At 27.8% G+C, this 16965-nt stretch overlaps 3 protein-coding genes across 4 annotated transcripts in view; 2 read left to right on the forward strand and 1 right to left on the reverse strand.

The window, feature by feature from the left end:
- The window catches only part of LOC107017921 (KH domain-containing protein HEN4-like), a 5683-nt gene extending 2987 nt beyond the window's left edge, over positions 1–2696 (reverse strand). The window contains exons 1-3 of one of the 2 annotated variants that reach the window (XM_015218216.2): positions 2533–2655; positions 943–1616; positions 76–498 (exon numbers count right to left, since the gene is read on the reverse strand). In XM_015218216.2, coding sequence (XP_015073702.1) covers positions 76–498; positions 943–1614 — 1095 coding nt within the window. In that variant the 5' untranslated portion in view covers positions 1615–1616; positions 2533–2655. Of the gene's footprint in view, positions 1–75; positions 499–942; positions 1617–2532 lie in introns of both variants that reach the window. The other variant, XM_015218215.2, reaches the window with a different exon arrangement.
- A 2317-nt stretch (positions 2697–5013) lies between these two features.
- Positions 5014–6244, forward strand: LOC107017031 (probable inactive poly [ADP-ribose] polymerase SRO2). Its single transcript, XM_015217316.1, has 3 exons — positions 5014–5474; positions 5558–5723; positions 6143–6244. The coding sequence occupies exons 1-3, from the start codon at positions 5014–5016 to the stop codon at positions 6242–6244; spliced, it is 729 nt and encodes a 242-aa protein (XP_015072802.1).
- A 2460-nt stretch (positions 6245–8704) lies between these two features.
- LOC107017032 (probable inactive poly [ADP-ribose] polymerase SRO1) lies at positions 8705–10239 on the forward strand. The gene is made up of 4 exons (XM_015217317.1): positions 8705–9501; positions 9581–9825; positions 9894–10012; positions 10084–10239. Exons 1-4 carry the CDS (start codon positions 8705–8707, stop codon positions 10237–10239), a joined length of 1317 nt encoding a protein of 438 aa, XP_015072803.1.
- Positions 10240–16965: the final 6726 nt, after the last annotated feature.

A 16965-nucleotide genomic window follows, 5' to 3' on the forward strand; every position in this document is an offset into this window, starting at 1 on the left:
CCCCCCCCCTCCCCAATGCCAATTAAAGGAAATCCTGGAAAAAGAAAGCAAACAGAGAGAAGTAACAAATCATACCGCTGGACCAGAGATGACAATAATGCGATCTTCAGAATCCCCTGTGCTTTCCAGAACTTTGATTTGACACCCAGTCTCATGCTGAAGTGCTTTAATTATACTTCCTCCCTTTCCAATTATACCTCCAACCTTTTCGTCTGGACAAAGTAATCTGAAAGTCAAGGCATCAGGAATAGGATTCATTCGACCAGGTATACCAGCTTCCCCAACACGAAATCCACCAGAGGAAGCAGGCCCCTGCCCATGGTAAGGACGTGCTGACAGTGGACGTAATTCCCGGTTAGATAGAGGACGTCTAGGAGACTGAGAAGATGGGCCACCAGCATCAGCAGAGAGAAAATCTTGATCCCCAGAGGAACTCTCAAGTAATTGTCGAGCAACCATTTCAAGAGCTTTTTTAACTGCATCATGCTCCCCAGAAATCTGCAACATAACAATTAGGAATGTCTCCAGAATTCTGGTCAATATGAAAAGATTTGACTAAGAGAGTACTGCATAAAAGCAGCAGACAATACACAATGATCAACACTGTGAAACGTGAGACAGGAAATGAGACGTCGATGAAGCAGTATTCCCTGTGAAGCAACAAGTAAGAAGAGTATGCAACATTCTCAAATTGAATTGTATAGATACAAAGGCCATTTTCTGTCACTAAAGTTGATCAGAGGACTTCCTAACGTAGAAATTACTGTTACATCAATAAGACCTCTCAAAACATCATGACAAGCACAGACAAGAAAACAGGCAGGATTCAAATACAACTCCGACAGAAAAATGGTCACATTGATGACAGTTAATGGCTAAGCTGAGTGAATCAAGTTGACTAATACTTGCAAGGAATTAATGAATAAATATCAACAAATATACCTGAACCAATTCATCTGATGAAGACGCACATGAAGGTAGTTTGTCCCTGGGAAGAATTCGTATCTGTGAACCACTTTCAGAAGACATCTTTTTTATCACACTACCACTTTTTCCTAGCAAACAGCCCACTTGGCTGGAGAGAACAAGCAATCTTATAATTAATGAGGAAGAATCATTACCCTCTTCATCTCCTCCATCCATTTCTGCTCCTCCAACCATCCTTTCAAACAACAAGAATAGAGCTTTCTGAATAGATTCAGTTTCCTTTTCAGTTTTGGAATTTTCTGCCGGAAGAGACGCCTTATTCTCACTATTTTCATCATTGCAATTGTCTTTTTCCTTGGTTTCACTCCCCTCAATATCAGTTTGGAACTGTTTGGTTCCCACTTCATCTTCTTTTCCTGAACCTACAATAACTATCACCCTCTCATCACAACCAACAATACTATCCTCAACTCGAACCTCTGCACCTGTTTCCTCTTGTATCCGAGAAATAATGCTACTATCCTCTCCGATAAGGAAATTTATTTTTGAAGCAGGGCATAATATACGAACTTTCGCAGGTGATCTCTGGGAACTAAAAGATGATGATTTCTGCCACTTCCCGCGGCCATTTGTTTCTACAAGGCCCTGATCATGTGATCTCTTGGAAGGTGTCAACTTCATTGACATATCTGCAATTGTTTTTGTAACAGACGCTCATTTCAGGAAATAAGACTATGGAAGATGTAAGAGAAAGGAATGGAATGATAGACTATAGAGGATGTGTGAGAAAAGTATAGATTTTTTTATTTTTTTTGGGAAAAGGTAAGATAATTTGGAACATGATCAACCAGAAGAATCAATTTAGTAAGGCCTGAACCCATGAATGAAAATATTATCAATCAAACTCCTTAGCGCCACATTGTTAGTGACTTCTAAAAATTGTACGCGCTATTCTTTTATATATGATCAGTAAGACACATTTATCAGAGAGTGATATCTGAATCAGGGAAAATGAACGTGCCAAGTACGAACCCTAGAGATGAGCAACAACGCATAGTTCAGTCTAAGCATTTGGTATTCGAACTACGCTCCACCACTATTATGTGGTAAATTTTTAATACCTTCTCACCTAAACCCTTTGAGTGCCCTTCATATGTACACTTTATGCAATATAAATATATGCACTAGGCTTGCAAAAGCCCAAACCCGAGAAATCAAATTTCAGCTGAAGCTTAAAAAGACGAACTAGCAAAAAATTAATCAACTGTCTATGGTATAAACATCTACCCTATTCAGTTCCATGGAATTCCATACCTATACATTTGCTAGTTACAATCTGCACAAATTTGAAGTTTTAATAGAAAAGTGTTTGATTTATAACTTTAATTTTAGCAGTACCAATTCTATACCTACACATTTGCTAGTTACAATCTGCACAAATTAGAAGCTTCAATACAAGTTTTTGATTTATAACTTCAATTTTAGCAGTACCAATTCAGCGACATTTAGCTTGACCACTCAGTGAAACTAAAAGTATGAAATCGAGAAAAACTTCAAGAGGAAACCGAAAGAGTAAAGGAGAATTAAGAGATTCAGCATTTTTACCAGCTTCGTCGAAGATATGATCGGACCGCTTCAACGGTGGAGTAGGGTTCTGCTAGCAACGCCGTAACGGTGAAGATAAACCTAAGTATCCGGCGGAGCTCAGGGAGAGTGGTGTTATATCAGAAGGTTTCACTTTTGTTCTAAGTAGTACTTTTTAGGGATTTTACCAATTTATTTCCATTAAGATTGTTAAAAAAATAAATTCCATTAAGTACTTACTCTTTTTTTTTTTTTTTGCAAAAAAAAATTTATTTTCAAACTATTTCTTTTCTTTTTCTTCTCTATTGCATTTCTAATAAAGAAAAAAAATTACATAAAAAGGTCTTAACAAAAACAAAAGAGAATAAAAACCAATCTAGTAAAACATGTGAACTTGTCTCGATTTATTAGACTTTAGTATTACTCTGTGACCTCTATTTTGGATTTATTTTACGAGTTTATTTATGTGCATTTATTTCATTAAGTTCTTATTTGTTTTGGTCAAAAAATATTTATAATTAAATTTCTTTTCTTCTTCCACTCTTTACATTTTTAATAAAGAAAAATAAATAAATATAAAGGTGTTAATAAAAAATAAAAAGGATAAAAATTGGTCTTGTAAAAGATATGAACTTTGCTTCGATTTATTAAATTTTATTATTTTGTAACCTCTATTTTGGATTTTATGATTTATTCATGCATATTTATTTTCATTAAGTCCTTACTTTTTTTTGTCAAAAAAAAATTATTTTTTAAATTTCTTTTCTTCTTCTTCTCTTTAACATTTTTAATAAAAGAAAATAAATAAAAAGGTGTTAACAAAAAATAAGGAGGGTAAAAATTGATCTAGTAAAAAATGTGAACTTTATTTATTACTTTTGACCTTTATTTGAATTTTACTAATGTCGAAAGCTACAACAAATATGTGATAAGCTCACATTTCTTACGCCTTTGAATATTAAATTAATTATCATTTTTTATTATTTTCCAATATTTAAAAAATCATAAATTTTATGAACTTTCAAATAAAAGAACCAACTTTTTTGAGTTTCTTTAGTGAAACTTGTCCTCAAAGACTCCGAAAAATTTTAAAACCATCTCCGTAAAAGATACGACTATAATACTATAATAAAAATAACTTTTAGCGGCATTAAATATTGACATTTATAAAGAGCGATAAAGTCTCTGTCGACATTAGTTAAGTGCCATTAGAATCACTCTCTAAAGGCTTTACGGACATATATAAAGAGTGTCAATTGCCGTTAAAAATACACATTTAGCGGTAATTGAGAATTAATTGCCGCTAATGATCATTTTTGTCGTAGTGTAATTAAAATATAAAATACAATTCTTAATTGTCAACTCAGCTCTATTAAATAATATTTAATTCAAATTAAGTAAAAAAAGAAAAAGAAAAACACTTGAAAATCTAAATGAATTAGTTTTTAATTTATGTTTTTATATAAATTGATTATAAATTAATCAAACTTATATTTAGGAAAGTCATGTTTGAATATAATTTGTGAAATTTAATATATAAAAATTAAAATTTATACTCCAAAAAAACTACTCGCTCTCCATATTAATGTTAAAAGGATGGTTTGGAGTTTATTTTTTCATAATTCTAAATAAGTAATTTTTTTAAAGTTTAATATAAATGATTGATTTTTTTTTCTGTTTTTGCCCTTCATACATTTTTTAGATTATAAATTCAAGAGAGTTAATTCCTCATATTCATGATTTTTCTTTAAATTATTTCTCTTTTAAAATAGTTTGACAATCACCAAAAGTATAAAAATGGAAAATGCTATTTAATTTATGTCATAATTTTTTTCCTTTATAAGTATGTTCAGATTGATTTAAAAGTTGGTCAAATTTATTTTTAATTCTGTTTTTGGTCAAATCTACTTTTAGTTTAGTTTTTGGTCAAATCTACTTTTAATTCAGATTTAGGTCAAATCTATTTTTAATTCAATTTTTTTGTCAAATCTACTTTTAATTCGATTTTTGGTCAAATCTACTTTCAATTCAGTTTTTAGTCAGATCTACTTTTAATTTGATTTTTGACTTCTATAAATATTTGACAAATATAAAAAATAAACTTAAAATAACTCAAACACCAAAAGTAGGTGTCCGTTACTACTTTTATTTTTTAACTTGAAAGTTTTAATTTAATTTTTTATTATGAAGTTAAAAGCTAACTTTTTAAGTCAATCCAAACATACTCTACCTATAAACTCACAAACTCACTTAATATGGATAGAAAGAGTATTTTTCTTATTATATAAAAGAGTTAAAAGAAGACAAAATAGGTAAAAGTGTAATAGCATATTAACATTAATAAACTAATAGAAAAATTGACTTTTAATTTATTTATTAATATAGAAAAAGGAGACTTTCATTTCCTTAGCCAACCAAGACTAGTATAAATACAGTCACAGACAACTTTTTTCTCTTGTCAAAAGTATATTTTTTATACAAATTTGAAAAAAAATCTCATCGATGATCGGAAGCAGCAACACTGTTGATGAATCACCAAATCTCTCGTTGGAGAATTCTAATGAATCGGGCAGTTCATCGCGGATTGTTATGGCTACGCCTAATGAATTGGTTCCACCAAAGTGGGCTGGGACAAAGTTGCTGAGTGAAGAGGGTCGCGTCTATCAGAAGATAAAGGATGGACTACCTCCTATTATGAAAAATCGCGTTACAATCACTGCAATTCATCTATGCATGAGAAGAGGTCCAGTGGAAGAGTCGGGATTTGAAGTTTATCTAGAGAATGTGAAGAAGGTAACGAGAGCAAGAGGTCGTAGAGTTGATAGCGCTGGTTGGTACGGGACATCAGCTAAAAATGTCGATAGTCTTATGCGTCGTGGGTTTGAAATGAACAGTATTGTGCCGGCTTCTTATCCTCATGGTGTTGGTATATACTTGTCTCATTTCTTATCACCTCAAATAAGGTACGTACACGTTCTTCATTTTTTTTGTGTTTTTCTTAATTATTCCTTTCATTAATTATTTTTTTCTGTTTAACTCTGTGTAGTGATATGATGTCTGATATAGATGAAAACGGTGAAAAACATACCGTTTTATGTCAATTTATATTGGGAAATTCGGAAAAGGTTGAGTTAGGATCTAAGCAATTGTTTCCATCGAGTGCGGATTTCGATACCGGAGTTGATGACTTAACAAATCCAAAGGTGTATGTGGTGTGGTGTGGCAATATGAACACCCACATTCTACCTCGATATATAATTAGTTATAAACCTATTCATCATCATATGTACTTAGGTAAATATTGCTCCTTTTTTTTTATTCATAATTAGTTACAATTACTTTTGAATGTCGAAACTCAAGTGCCAATATACAGGTCGACTAACTTGTGGTGGTCATGCTGATAACACATGGACTAGATTATTATTCAAGCTACATAATTTTCTTACAATATCACAAAGGCTGGAGTTGAGAAAATTGTGTATGTCCTATGGGGTAGGTTAGGATTTCCCTTTTTTAACACTAGGTATTATTAATTAAAGAATTTATTATATATACATGTTGTGAATATTCTAGTTAATTTCAAGACCATTATATTATTCTAATCTTGAGTTTTTATAAAAATGGTTCACAGGATGGCACACCAGTAGAGGAAGAAACATTCATGAGGGATTTAAAATCTATTGTTCGTGATGATCAATTAATAGGTTCGATCATGCTGGAAATTTCATCCTAAAGTACTTTTACTAGTGTCAATTTTTATTATGGATAAAATGGGATGTATGTGTTGTATGGAATTTTATTTTTTTTCATTAAGAACTGGTGAAGGGCATGAAATAATACTTTATGAATTTATTGAATAAAATTTATTTACTTAACTATGCCTTTTAGAACAGACTTGGTGAAGCATCAAGCACTTCTGCTTGGAAATTGGTTCATAAAGTTACAGTTATTCTCACAAATGAGAGACAATATTGACGATTTCTTATATGAGTATCATTCAAGATTGTTCATTAAGAATTTAGGTTACGGTTTATTTTTTCTAATAGATAATTTTTCTATTCATGTTAGAATATAATTATGAAAGATGTATTTAAAATGTAGCCTAACGTGAAGGAACTCGCTGATAAATTAGGGTTAAAAAAGAAATAAACAGTTAACTGTTGATAAAAGTGAAACTAAGTTGACAGATTCGATAATGAATTAACTAAGTTGGAAAACAATTAACAACAAATAATTGATGAAACATTATGATATTATACTAAATTATAAATTTACACACCATGAAGAAATAATTATTATGAGAGACATGTATTAAAGACGAATAAGATAGGGACAAAAGTGTAAACTAGTGATACATGATGTACATGATCGATATTTATTAAAACGCTTCAACTAAGCCTAGACGTTATCTATGGCGTGCAATCAACTCTACCACCTCAATGACACCATAGAATGTGTAACCAATATGGTGCACAACTCTAAGTTTGAGTCCTTTTTTACAAAGTGTAAATGGATCTAAATTTCAAATAAAACTCCCTAATAGCTCGTAAGCCTTTACGGAGTCATTTTGATTCAACAACAGTAAGCACCCGCCGATAAATTAGGGTTGTTCAAGAAAAGAAAAATGAATAGTAAATCTTTGATAAAGGTGAAACTAATTTGGATATTCCTATTTACTTGACAGATTTGATAATGAATTAATGTAAGTTGAAAAATAATTCACAACAAATAATTGATAACATATTATGATACTAAAATATAAACTTGCTAACCATAAAGAAATAATTAATGCGAGGGACATATATTAAAGAAAAATATAATATGGGAGCAAATGTGTAAACTGATGACCAATTAAGCAAAAAAAATAATATATCATATACGAAGCGACAGTAAAACATAGAATTTAGGACAATATTAAATATTTTTATAACAATAAAATATTAAATTTGACCATATTGTCAAAATTTAATAAAAAATAGAGAAAATTGTAAGAAATTCAAATCCTCTTATAGATATAATTTTATTAATAATATGAATTATGGTAATCTAAGTATAATTAGTAAGTCAGAGTTACATTTTTATATACCTGAAATTATCCTTCTATAAATAAACCTTACACCCTAAAATCAAGGGCATGATCGTCATTTTTGAGATACATGTGATATGGGAAAGAGGTGAGCGATATTTGTTATGTATTCATATAGTGGACATTCTGAATGTATCTAGACGCATAAAAACTGTAATGTTGCAAATTAATATGTATCTAAGTAATTAACTCCTTTGACTATTTAGATTTATGTGAATATAGTCAATAGTAACATTTTAATACTACCCGAAACATCCTTTCCATAAAACATTTACGCCCTCTAAAATCAAGGATATGATCGTCATAATGTCTTAACTAGTAGTATAAATAGACAAGTTCTCTTTTGGTTCTTCTTCAGATAAATTAAGCTATTATATAAATCATCACAGATGATGAGGAACAGCGATTGTTAATTTAACCATATTGTCAAAATTTATTCCTAAAATCTCCACTGGAATAAAAAATAGAGATATTGTAAGAAATTAAAAATCCTCGTATAAATATAATTTTATTTTATTAGTAATATGAATTCTGGTAATCTAAATATAATTAGTCACACTTTTCACACTTACATTTCTATACTACCTGAAATATCCTTTTATAAACAAACCTTACACCCTAAAGTCAAGGGTACGATCGTCAATTTTGAGATACATGTGAGCTGTAAAAGAGGCGAGCTGAGATTCGTTATGCATTCATATATTTCTATACTACCTGAAATATCCTTTTATAAACAAACCTTACACCCTAAAATCAAGGGTACGATCGTCATTTTTGAGATACATGTGAGCTGTATAAGAGGCTAGCTGAGACTTCATATACATGTGAATCCATTAGGATCCCATATATTTGTCTTTATGTATTTGGACATATCTGATTGTATCTAGACGTATAAAAACATGATTAGAACAGTACTATTACAACTTAATATGTATCTAAGTAATTAACTCCTTTTTTGACTAATTAGATTTATGTGAATATATAATGAGCAGTCACACTTCTCACAAGTCACATTTTTCTACTAGCTGAAATATCCTTTCGATAAAACATTTAGGCTATTGATTTTTCTTCTGCTAAATTAAGCTATTATATCACGTACGAGAAGAGATGATGAGTAAAACAGCGATTGTTAGCGGAAACATCAAGGATGGGAAGTTAAAATTGAGAAATGAGGTACTTCCGTTGGGTGGGTGGCCTGATCATGCTCAGTTACTGTATCAGAATCACCACAACTTCAAAGAGAGTGGTAAACCGTTGAGTTTCAAGATGTATAAGGACGGATCGTGGATGGATTTCGAAAAAAATGCGATGGATGTGCTCATTTCAGCTTTCGTGAGTGGTAAGGCTATGATTGAGGTGGAAACGGAAGCTGGATTTAAATTATTGATTGATTTTTATCGCATGTTTGGGATAGATTTGGACACTGGGAACGAACTGCGAATCTCTTGGATTGATGTCAATGGAAACAATTTTATCCCTAAAATCTTCATTGACGATTCAGAAAATGAGAATCCTACGATTGAAAAGAAGGGAACCGAAGTAGGCAGTTCATCGCAGCTTGTTATTGCTAACCCTACTGAATCGGCTCCACCTAAATGGGCTAGGACAAGGTCAATGAGGGAAGATGAGTACGCCTATCAGACGGTAAAGGGTTACCTGTTGTCTTCTCGTTCAGGTGTTACAATAACCGGCGTTCATCAGTGTATGATAAGCGGTGTTAGGGAACAAGTTTTTAAAGACAACGTGGAGATGGTAACGAGGACCAGAGGGAACCCTAAAGTTGTACTTGGTTGGTATGGTACATCGTCCAAGAATGTGGACGCCATAATGCATCGTGGATTTGAATTAACTAGACTTGAACAAGGTCATCGTGGTATTGGCATATACTTGTCGCCTCAAATAAGGTGAGTTGGTTCATTTTTTTGTGTTTTCTTTATTATTTGAAAATGTTGGAACCTTAATTATTTTTTGTTACTCCCGTAGTGAAATGATGTCCGACGTAGATGAAAATGGTGAAAAACATATGATTCTATGTCGAGTCATATTGGGAAATCCTGAAAAGGTTGAGCTCGGATCTCAGCAGTTGTTTTCATCGAGTTTGGATAATTTTGATACCGGGGTTGATGATTTGAACCATCCAAAGTTGCATGTGGTGTGGTATCACAATATGAAAACTCACATTCTACCCGAAAGTATAGTCAGTTATAAACTTGATCGTCATATGCCAGGTAAGCATCGCTCATTTTCGTTATTTATTAGTTTCGATTACTTTCGTAATACTCAAATATAAATACAGGTCAGCAGAGTTGTGGTGCTCATACTGAGGACCGATGGTGTAGATTACTATTCAAGCTACCTAATTTGCTTCCACTAACAAAAAAGTTGGAGTTGAAAAGTTTGCATAACTCCTATGAGGTAATTTATATATATGGTGAAAATTTCGATTTTTAAATCTTAGACTTGTCATACAAATTATATCTTCACAGGTGGGCAAAGCAGTAGCGCACAGACATTTCATAAGCAAGATACAAGCTATTGTTCAAGATGATCAATTGATGCGTTCGATTATCATGGAATTCCTTTCTGAGATGAGGTTCTGTCAAACTTGTTGGGATAAAATGGGAATTATGGTTTCTCATTGATAAATTTCATGTTGAAGTGTAATTTTACCTTTTACAGGCTCGGATTTTCGAATTTCATAATTTTTCTCTTTATGATGCTCACTTGTTGGCTGATTTTAGTAGAATAGATTTCATATCTAGCTATTTTCAGCTAAGAACTTAAATTAATTACTTGCTGAAATATATATATAGAAACCTTTTATCGTATGATTAGGGTTGCGATCGCACATATGTACCGTTACGATTATAAAAATTGATAAATTGATGGCATGTGGCAATATAATAGTAGAAAATCATGTTGTTTGGATTTCCAATTATTAAGTTGATACCATATTTAGCGTGATGAATGATTAAGATTGTGAACCCTTATGTGGGGAATTAGGTTTGGATATTTTTACCATGTTGATTCATCCACACAAAAAGTTATAAATTTAAAGGGGGGCATGGAACAAATCTCTAATATAGAAAGGAGTCAACTATTTTGATTTGTTCAAAAACAAAAAAGAAGAGAATGAACAAAAATCTATTTTGGCTTAGGGTTTATAAACATGGATGCTTATATTAACACCTTGATCAAACGTGCTTTAGGATTTATAACTCAATCAAATCATTTTCAACTATGTAAGTAAATACAAAAGTTTATACTTATTTTTGGATATATCGTCTCATAAAATAAAATATGAAATATACGTATAAATAAACTGTAAAAATACAAAAGATGAAATACACATGCAGAGAAATTAGTATAAGATGTGAACTTTGTTTCGATTTATTAAATTTTATTACTTTGTGACCTCTATTTTGGATTTTAGGATTTTATTCATGTGCATTTATTTTCATTAAGTCCTATCTTCTTTTTTTTTTTTGGTCAAAAAATAGTTATTTTCGAATTTCTTTTCTTCTTCTCTCTTTTACATTTTTAATAAAGAAAAAAATAAAAATAAAAAGATGTTTAACAAAAAATTAAAGAGAATAAAAATTGGTCTAGTAAAAGATGTGAATTTTATTTCAATTTATTTAAATTTTATTACTTTATGACCTCTATTTTGAATTTTACGAATTTATTCACATGCATTTATTTTTATTAAGTAAAAAATAAAAATAATAAAAATTGGTCTACTAAAAGATGTGAACTGTGTTTCAATTTATTAAAATTTATTACATGTGACCTCTATTTTGGATTTTACAAATGTTGAAAGCTCCAACAAATATATGATAAGTTCACATTTCTTACGCCTTAAAAAATATTAACTTAATTATCATTTTTGTTATTTTTTATATTTAAAAAAATCATAAATTTTATTAACTTAGAAATAAAAGAACCAATTCTTTTTAGTTCTAAAATACAGTTACTTAATTGTCAACTCAGGTTTATTTAAATATAAATATTTAATTTAAATCAAGTAAATAAAAAAGAAAAACACTTGAAAAATCTAAATGAATTAGTTTTTAATTTATGTTCTTATATAAATTGATTATAAATTAATTAAAATTATATTTAGGAAAGCCCAATTTTTTAAAAATCGAAAATCATATTTGAATATAATTTTGTGAAATTTAATATATAAAAATAAAAAATTACACTCCAAAAGAATTACTCCCTCTCCATTAATGTTAAAATGATTGTTTGGAGTTTTTTTTTTCATAATTCAAAATCAGTGAATTTTTAAAGTTTAATATAAATATTTAATTTTTTTTTTCTATTTTGCCCTTCATATGCATTTTTTAGATGAAAAATTCATATGAGTTAATTCTTCATATTTATGATTTTTTCTTTAAATTATTTCCCTTTTTAAAATAGTTTTACAATCACCAAAAGTATAAAAATGGAAAATTCTTTTTAATATATGTCATAATTTTTTTATAAGGGTGCTCGAATTGACTTAAAAATTGGTTAAATCTATTTTTAATTCAATTTCGGTCAAATCTATTTTTAATTCAATTTTTGATCAAATCTATTTTTAATTGAGTTTTTAACTTCTAAAACTATTTGATAATTATAAAAAAATAATTTAAAATAAATCAAAATGAGTTAAAATAACTCAAACGCAAAAAGTAGGTGTCCCTTACTATTATTTTGTGACTTGAAAGTTTCAGTTTGATTTTTTTTTGACATACAAACTACTTTTTAAGTCAATTCAATAGGCTCTATGTATTAACTCACAAATAAGGATGTACAAGTCAAACCGTAAAATCAAACCGAACCAATGAATCAAAAAAAAAANGCAATATAATAGTAGCAAATCATGTTGTTTGGATTTCCAATTATTTAGTGGATACCATACTTAGCTTGATGAATGATTAAGATTGTGAGACCTTATGTGGGGAATTAGGTTTGAATATTCTTACCATGTTTATTCATCTATACAAAAAGTTACTTCCCTTATCTTATTTTATTGTGACACATTTTATATTTTTGAGATACATGTGAGTTGTAAAAGAGGCGAGCTGAGACTCGTTATGTATTCATATATTTCTATACTACCTGAAATATCCTTTTATAAACAAACCTTACACCCTAAAATCAAGGGTACGATCGTCATTTTTGAAATACATGTGAGCTGTAAAAGAGGCTAGCTGAGACTTTATATACATGTGAACTTTGTTTCAATTTATTAAATTTTATTACTTTGTGACCTCTATTTTGGATTTTACGAATTTATTCATGTGCATTTATTTTCATTAAGTCCTTACTTCTTTTTTTGGTAAAAAAATAGTTATTTTTTGAATTATTTTCTTCTTCTCTCTTTTACATTTTTAATAAAGAAAAAAATAAAAATAAAAAGATGTTTAACAAAAAAATAAAGAGAATAAAAATTGGTCCAGTAAAAGATGTGAATTTTATTTCAATTTATTTAAATTTTATTACTTTGTGACCTCTATTTTGAATTTTACAAATTTATTCATGTGCATTTATTTTCATTAAGTCCTTACTTTTTCTTGATCAAAAATATTTATTTCAAATTTCTTTTCTTCTTCTTCTCTTTTACATTTTTAATAAAGAAAAATAAATAAATCAAAAAGTGTTAGACAAAAAACAAAGAGGATGAAAATTTGTCTAGTAAAAGATGTGAACTTTGTTTCAATTTATTAAAATTTATTACATGTGACCTCTATTTTGGATTTTACGAATGTTGAAAGCCCCACAAATATGTGATAAGTTCACATTTCTTACGCCTTAAAAAATATTAACTTAATTATCATTTGTTATTTTTTATATTTAAAAAAATCATAAATTTTATTAACTTGGGATAAAAGAACCAATTTTTTTTAGTTCGTTTAGTGAAACTTGTCCTCAAAGACTTTGAAAAATTTAAAACCATCTATTTATTTAAAAAGAAGACTAGAATTAGAATATAAAATACAGTTACTTAATTGTCAACTCAGGTTTATTTAAATATAAATATTTAATTTAAATCAAGTAAATAAAAAAGAAAAACACTTGAAAAATCTAAATGAATTAGTTTTTAATTTATGTTCTTATATAAATTGATTATAAATTAATTAAATTTATATTTAGGAAAGCCCAATTTTTTTAAAATCGAAAATCATATTTGAATATAATTTTGTGAAATTTAATATATAAAAATAAAAATTTACACTCCAAAAGAATTACTCCCTCTCCATTAATGTTAAAATGATTGTTTGGAGTTTTTTTTTTCATAATTCAAAATCAGTGAATTTTTAAAGTTTAACATAAATATTTGATTTTTTTTTTCTATTTTGCCCTTCATATGCATTTTTTAGATGAAAAATTCATATGAGTTAATTCTTCATATTTATGATTTTTTCTTTAAATTATTTCCCTTTTTAAAATAGTTTTACAATCATCAAAAGTGTAAAAATGGAAAATTCTATTTAATATATGTCATAATTTTTTTATAAGGGTGTTCGAATTAACTTAAAAATTGGTTAAATCTATCAATAATTCAATTTTGGTCAAATCTATTTTTAATTCAATTTTTGATCAAATCTATTTTTAATTGAGTTTTTGACTTCTAGAACTATTTGATAATTATAAAAAATAATTTAAAATAAATCAAAATGAGTTAAAATAACTCAAAGACAAAAAGTAGGTGTCCCTTACTATTATTTTGTGACTTGAAAGTTTCAGTTTGATTTATTTTTTTTATATACAAACTATTTTTTAAGTCAATTCAAATAGGCTCTATGTATTAACTCACAAATAAGGATGTACAAGTCAAATCGTAAAGTTAAACCGAACCGATGAATCAAATCAAATAGAAAAAAACCCATCTGTGATTTGGTTTGGTTGTTGAAAAAAAACCCGATCACATTGATTTGCTTTAGTATTAGAAGAAAATAAGTTAACCGAATTCNATTTTTATTAAGTCCTTACCTTTTTTTGGTCAAAAAATAATTATTTTTCAAATTTCTTTTCTTCTTATTCTCTTTTACATTTTTAATAAAGAAAAATAAATAAATAAAAAAGTGTTGACAAAAAATAAAGAGGATAAAAATTGGTCTAGTAAAAGATGAGAACTTTGACTCAATTTATTAAAATCTATTACCTGTGACCTCTATTTTGGATTTTACGAATGTCGAAAGCCACAACAAAATATGTGATAAGTTCACATTTCTTACGCCTTAAAAAATATAAAGTTAATTATCATTTTTGTTATTTTTTATATTTAAAAAATCATAAATTCTATTAACTTGGAATAAAAGGACCAATTTTTTTTTAGTTCCTTTAGTGAAACTTGTCTCCAAAGACTTGGAAAAATTTAAAACCATCTCTAAGTTAGTTTAAGATGTGAACTTTATTTAGATTTATTAAATTTTATTTAATTTGTGACCTCTATTTTGAATTTTAGAAATTTATTCATGTGCATTTATTTACATTAAGTCCTTACTTTTTCTTGATCAAAAATATTTATTTCAAATTTCTTTTCTTCTTCTCTTTTACATTTTTAACAAAGAAAAAAATAAAAATAAAAAGGTGTTAACAAGAAAATAAAGATAATAAAAATTGATTTACTAAAAGATGTGAACTTTATTTTAATTTATTAAATTTTATTATTTTGTGACCTCTATTTTGGAATCTACAAATTTTATTCATGTGCATTTATTTTTATTAAGTCCTTACCTTTTTTTGGTCAAAAAATAATTATTTTTCAAATTTCTTTTCTTCTTATTCTCTTTTACATTTTTAATAAAGAAAAATAAATAAATAAAAAAGTGTTGACAAAAAATAAAGAGGATAAAAATTGGTCTAGTAAAAGATGAGAACTTTGACTCAATTTATTAAAATTTATTACCTGTGATCTCTATTTTGAATTTTATGAATGTCGAAAGCCACAACAAAATATGTGATAAGTTCACATTTCTTACGCCTTAAAAAATATAAAGTTAATTATCATTTTTGTTATTTTTTATATTTAAAAAATCATAAATTCTATTAACTTGGAATAAAAGGACCAATTTTTTTTTAGTTCCTTTAGTGAAACTTGTCTCCAAAGACTTGGAAAAATTTAAAACCATCTCTAAGTTAGTTTAAGATGTGAACTTTATTTAGATTTATTAAATTTTATTTAATTTGTGACCTCTATTTTGAATTTTAGAAATTTATTCATGTGCATTTATTTACATTAAGTCCTTACTTTTTCTTGATCAAAAATATTTATTTCAAATTTCTTTTCTTCTTCTCTTTTACATTTTTAACAAAGAAAAAAATAAAAATAAAAAGGTGTTAACAAGAAAATAAAGATAATAAAAATTGATTTACTAAAAGATGTGAACTTTATTTTAATTTATTAAATTTTATTATTTTGTGACCTCTATTTTGGAATCTACAAATTTTATTCATGTGCATTTATTTTTATTAAGTCCTTACCTTTTTTTGGTCAAAAAATAATTATTTTTCAAATTTCTTTTCTTCTTATTCTCTTTTACATTTTTAATAAAGAAAAATAAATAAATAAAAAAGTGTTGACAAAAAATAAAGAGGATAAAAATTGGTCTAGTAAAAGATGTGAACTTTGACTCAATTTATTAAAATTTATTACCTGTGATCTCTATTTTGAATTTTATGAATGTTGAAAGCCACAACAAAATATGTGATAAGTTCACATTTCTTACGCCTTAAAAAATATAAAGTTAATTATCATTTTTGTTATTTTTTATATTTTAAAAATCATAAATTCTATTAACTTGGAATAAAAGGACCAATTTTTTTTTAGTTCCTTTAGTGAAACTTGTCTCCAAAGACTTGGAAAAATTTAAAACCATCTCTAAATTAGTTTAAGATGTGAATTTTATTTAGATTTATTAAATTTTATTTAATTTGTGACCTCTATTTTGAATTTTAGGAATTTATTTATGTGCATTTATTTACGTTAAGTCCTTACTTTTTCTTGATCAAAATATTTATTTCAAATTTCTTTTCTTCTTCTCTTTTACATTTTTAATAAAGAAAAAAATAAAAATAGAAAGATGTTTGACAAAAAAATAAAGATAATAAAAATTGGTATATACTAAAAGATGTGAACTTTATTTTAATTTATTAAATTTTATTATTTTGTGACCTCTATTTTGGAATCTACAAATTTTATTCATGTGCAGTTATTTTTATTAAGTCCTTACCCTTTTTTTGTCAAAAAACAATTATTTTTCAAATTTCTTTTCTTCTTATTCTCTTTTAAATTTTTAATAAAGAAAAATAAATAAATAAATAAGTGTTGACAAAAAATAAAGAGGATAAAAATTGGTCTAGTAAAAAATGTGAAC

This window comes from Solanum pennellii, chromosome 4 (assembly GCF_001406875.1).
Source record: "Solanum pennellii chromosome 4, SPENNV200".
Lineage (NCBI taxonomy): Eukaryota > Viridiplantae > Streptophyta > Magnoliopsida > Solanales > Solanaceae > Solanum > Solanum pennellii.

Excerpts from the sequence above, each read along its gene's own strand:
- LOC107017032 (XM_015217317.1), top strand. The coding sequence starts at position 8,705 with ATGATGAGTAAAACAGCGATTGTTAGCGGAAACATCAAGGATGGGAAG. Across the intron at positions 9,502-9,580 it reads TACTTGTCGCCTCAAATAAG|TGAAATGATGTCCGACGTAG; the intron begins GTGAGTTGGTTC and ends TTACTCCCGTAG. Across the intron at positions 9,826-9,893 it reads ACTTGATCGTCATATGCCAG|GTCAGCAGAGTTGTGGTGCT; the intron begins GTAAGCATCGCT and ends ATATAAATACAG.
- LOC107017031 (XM_015217316.1), top strand. The coding sequence starts at position 5,014 with ATGATCGGAAGCAGCAACACTGTTGATGAATCACCAAATCTCTCGTTG. Across the intron at positions 5,475-5,557 it reads TTCTTATCACCTCAAATAAG|TGATATGATGTCTGATATAG; the intron begins GTACGTACACGT and ends AACTCTGTGTAG. Across the intron at positions 5,724-6,142 it reads CAAATCCAAAGGTGTATGTG|GATGGCACACCAGTAGAGGA; the intron begins GTGTGGTGTGGC and ends AATGGTTCACAG.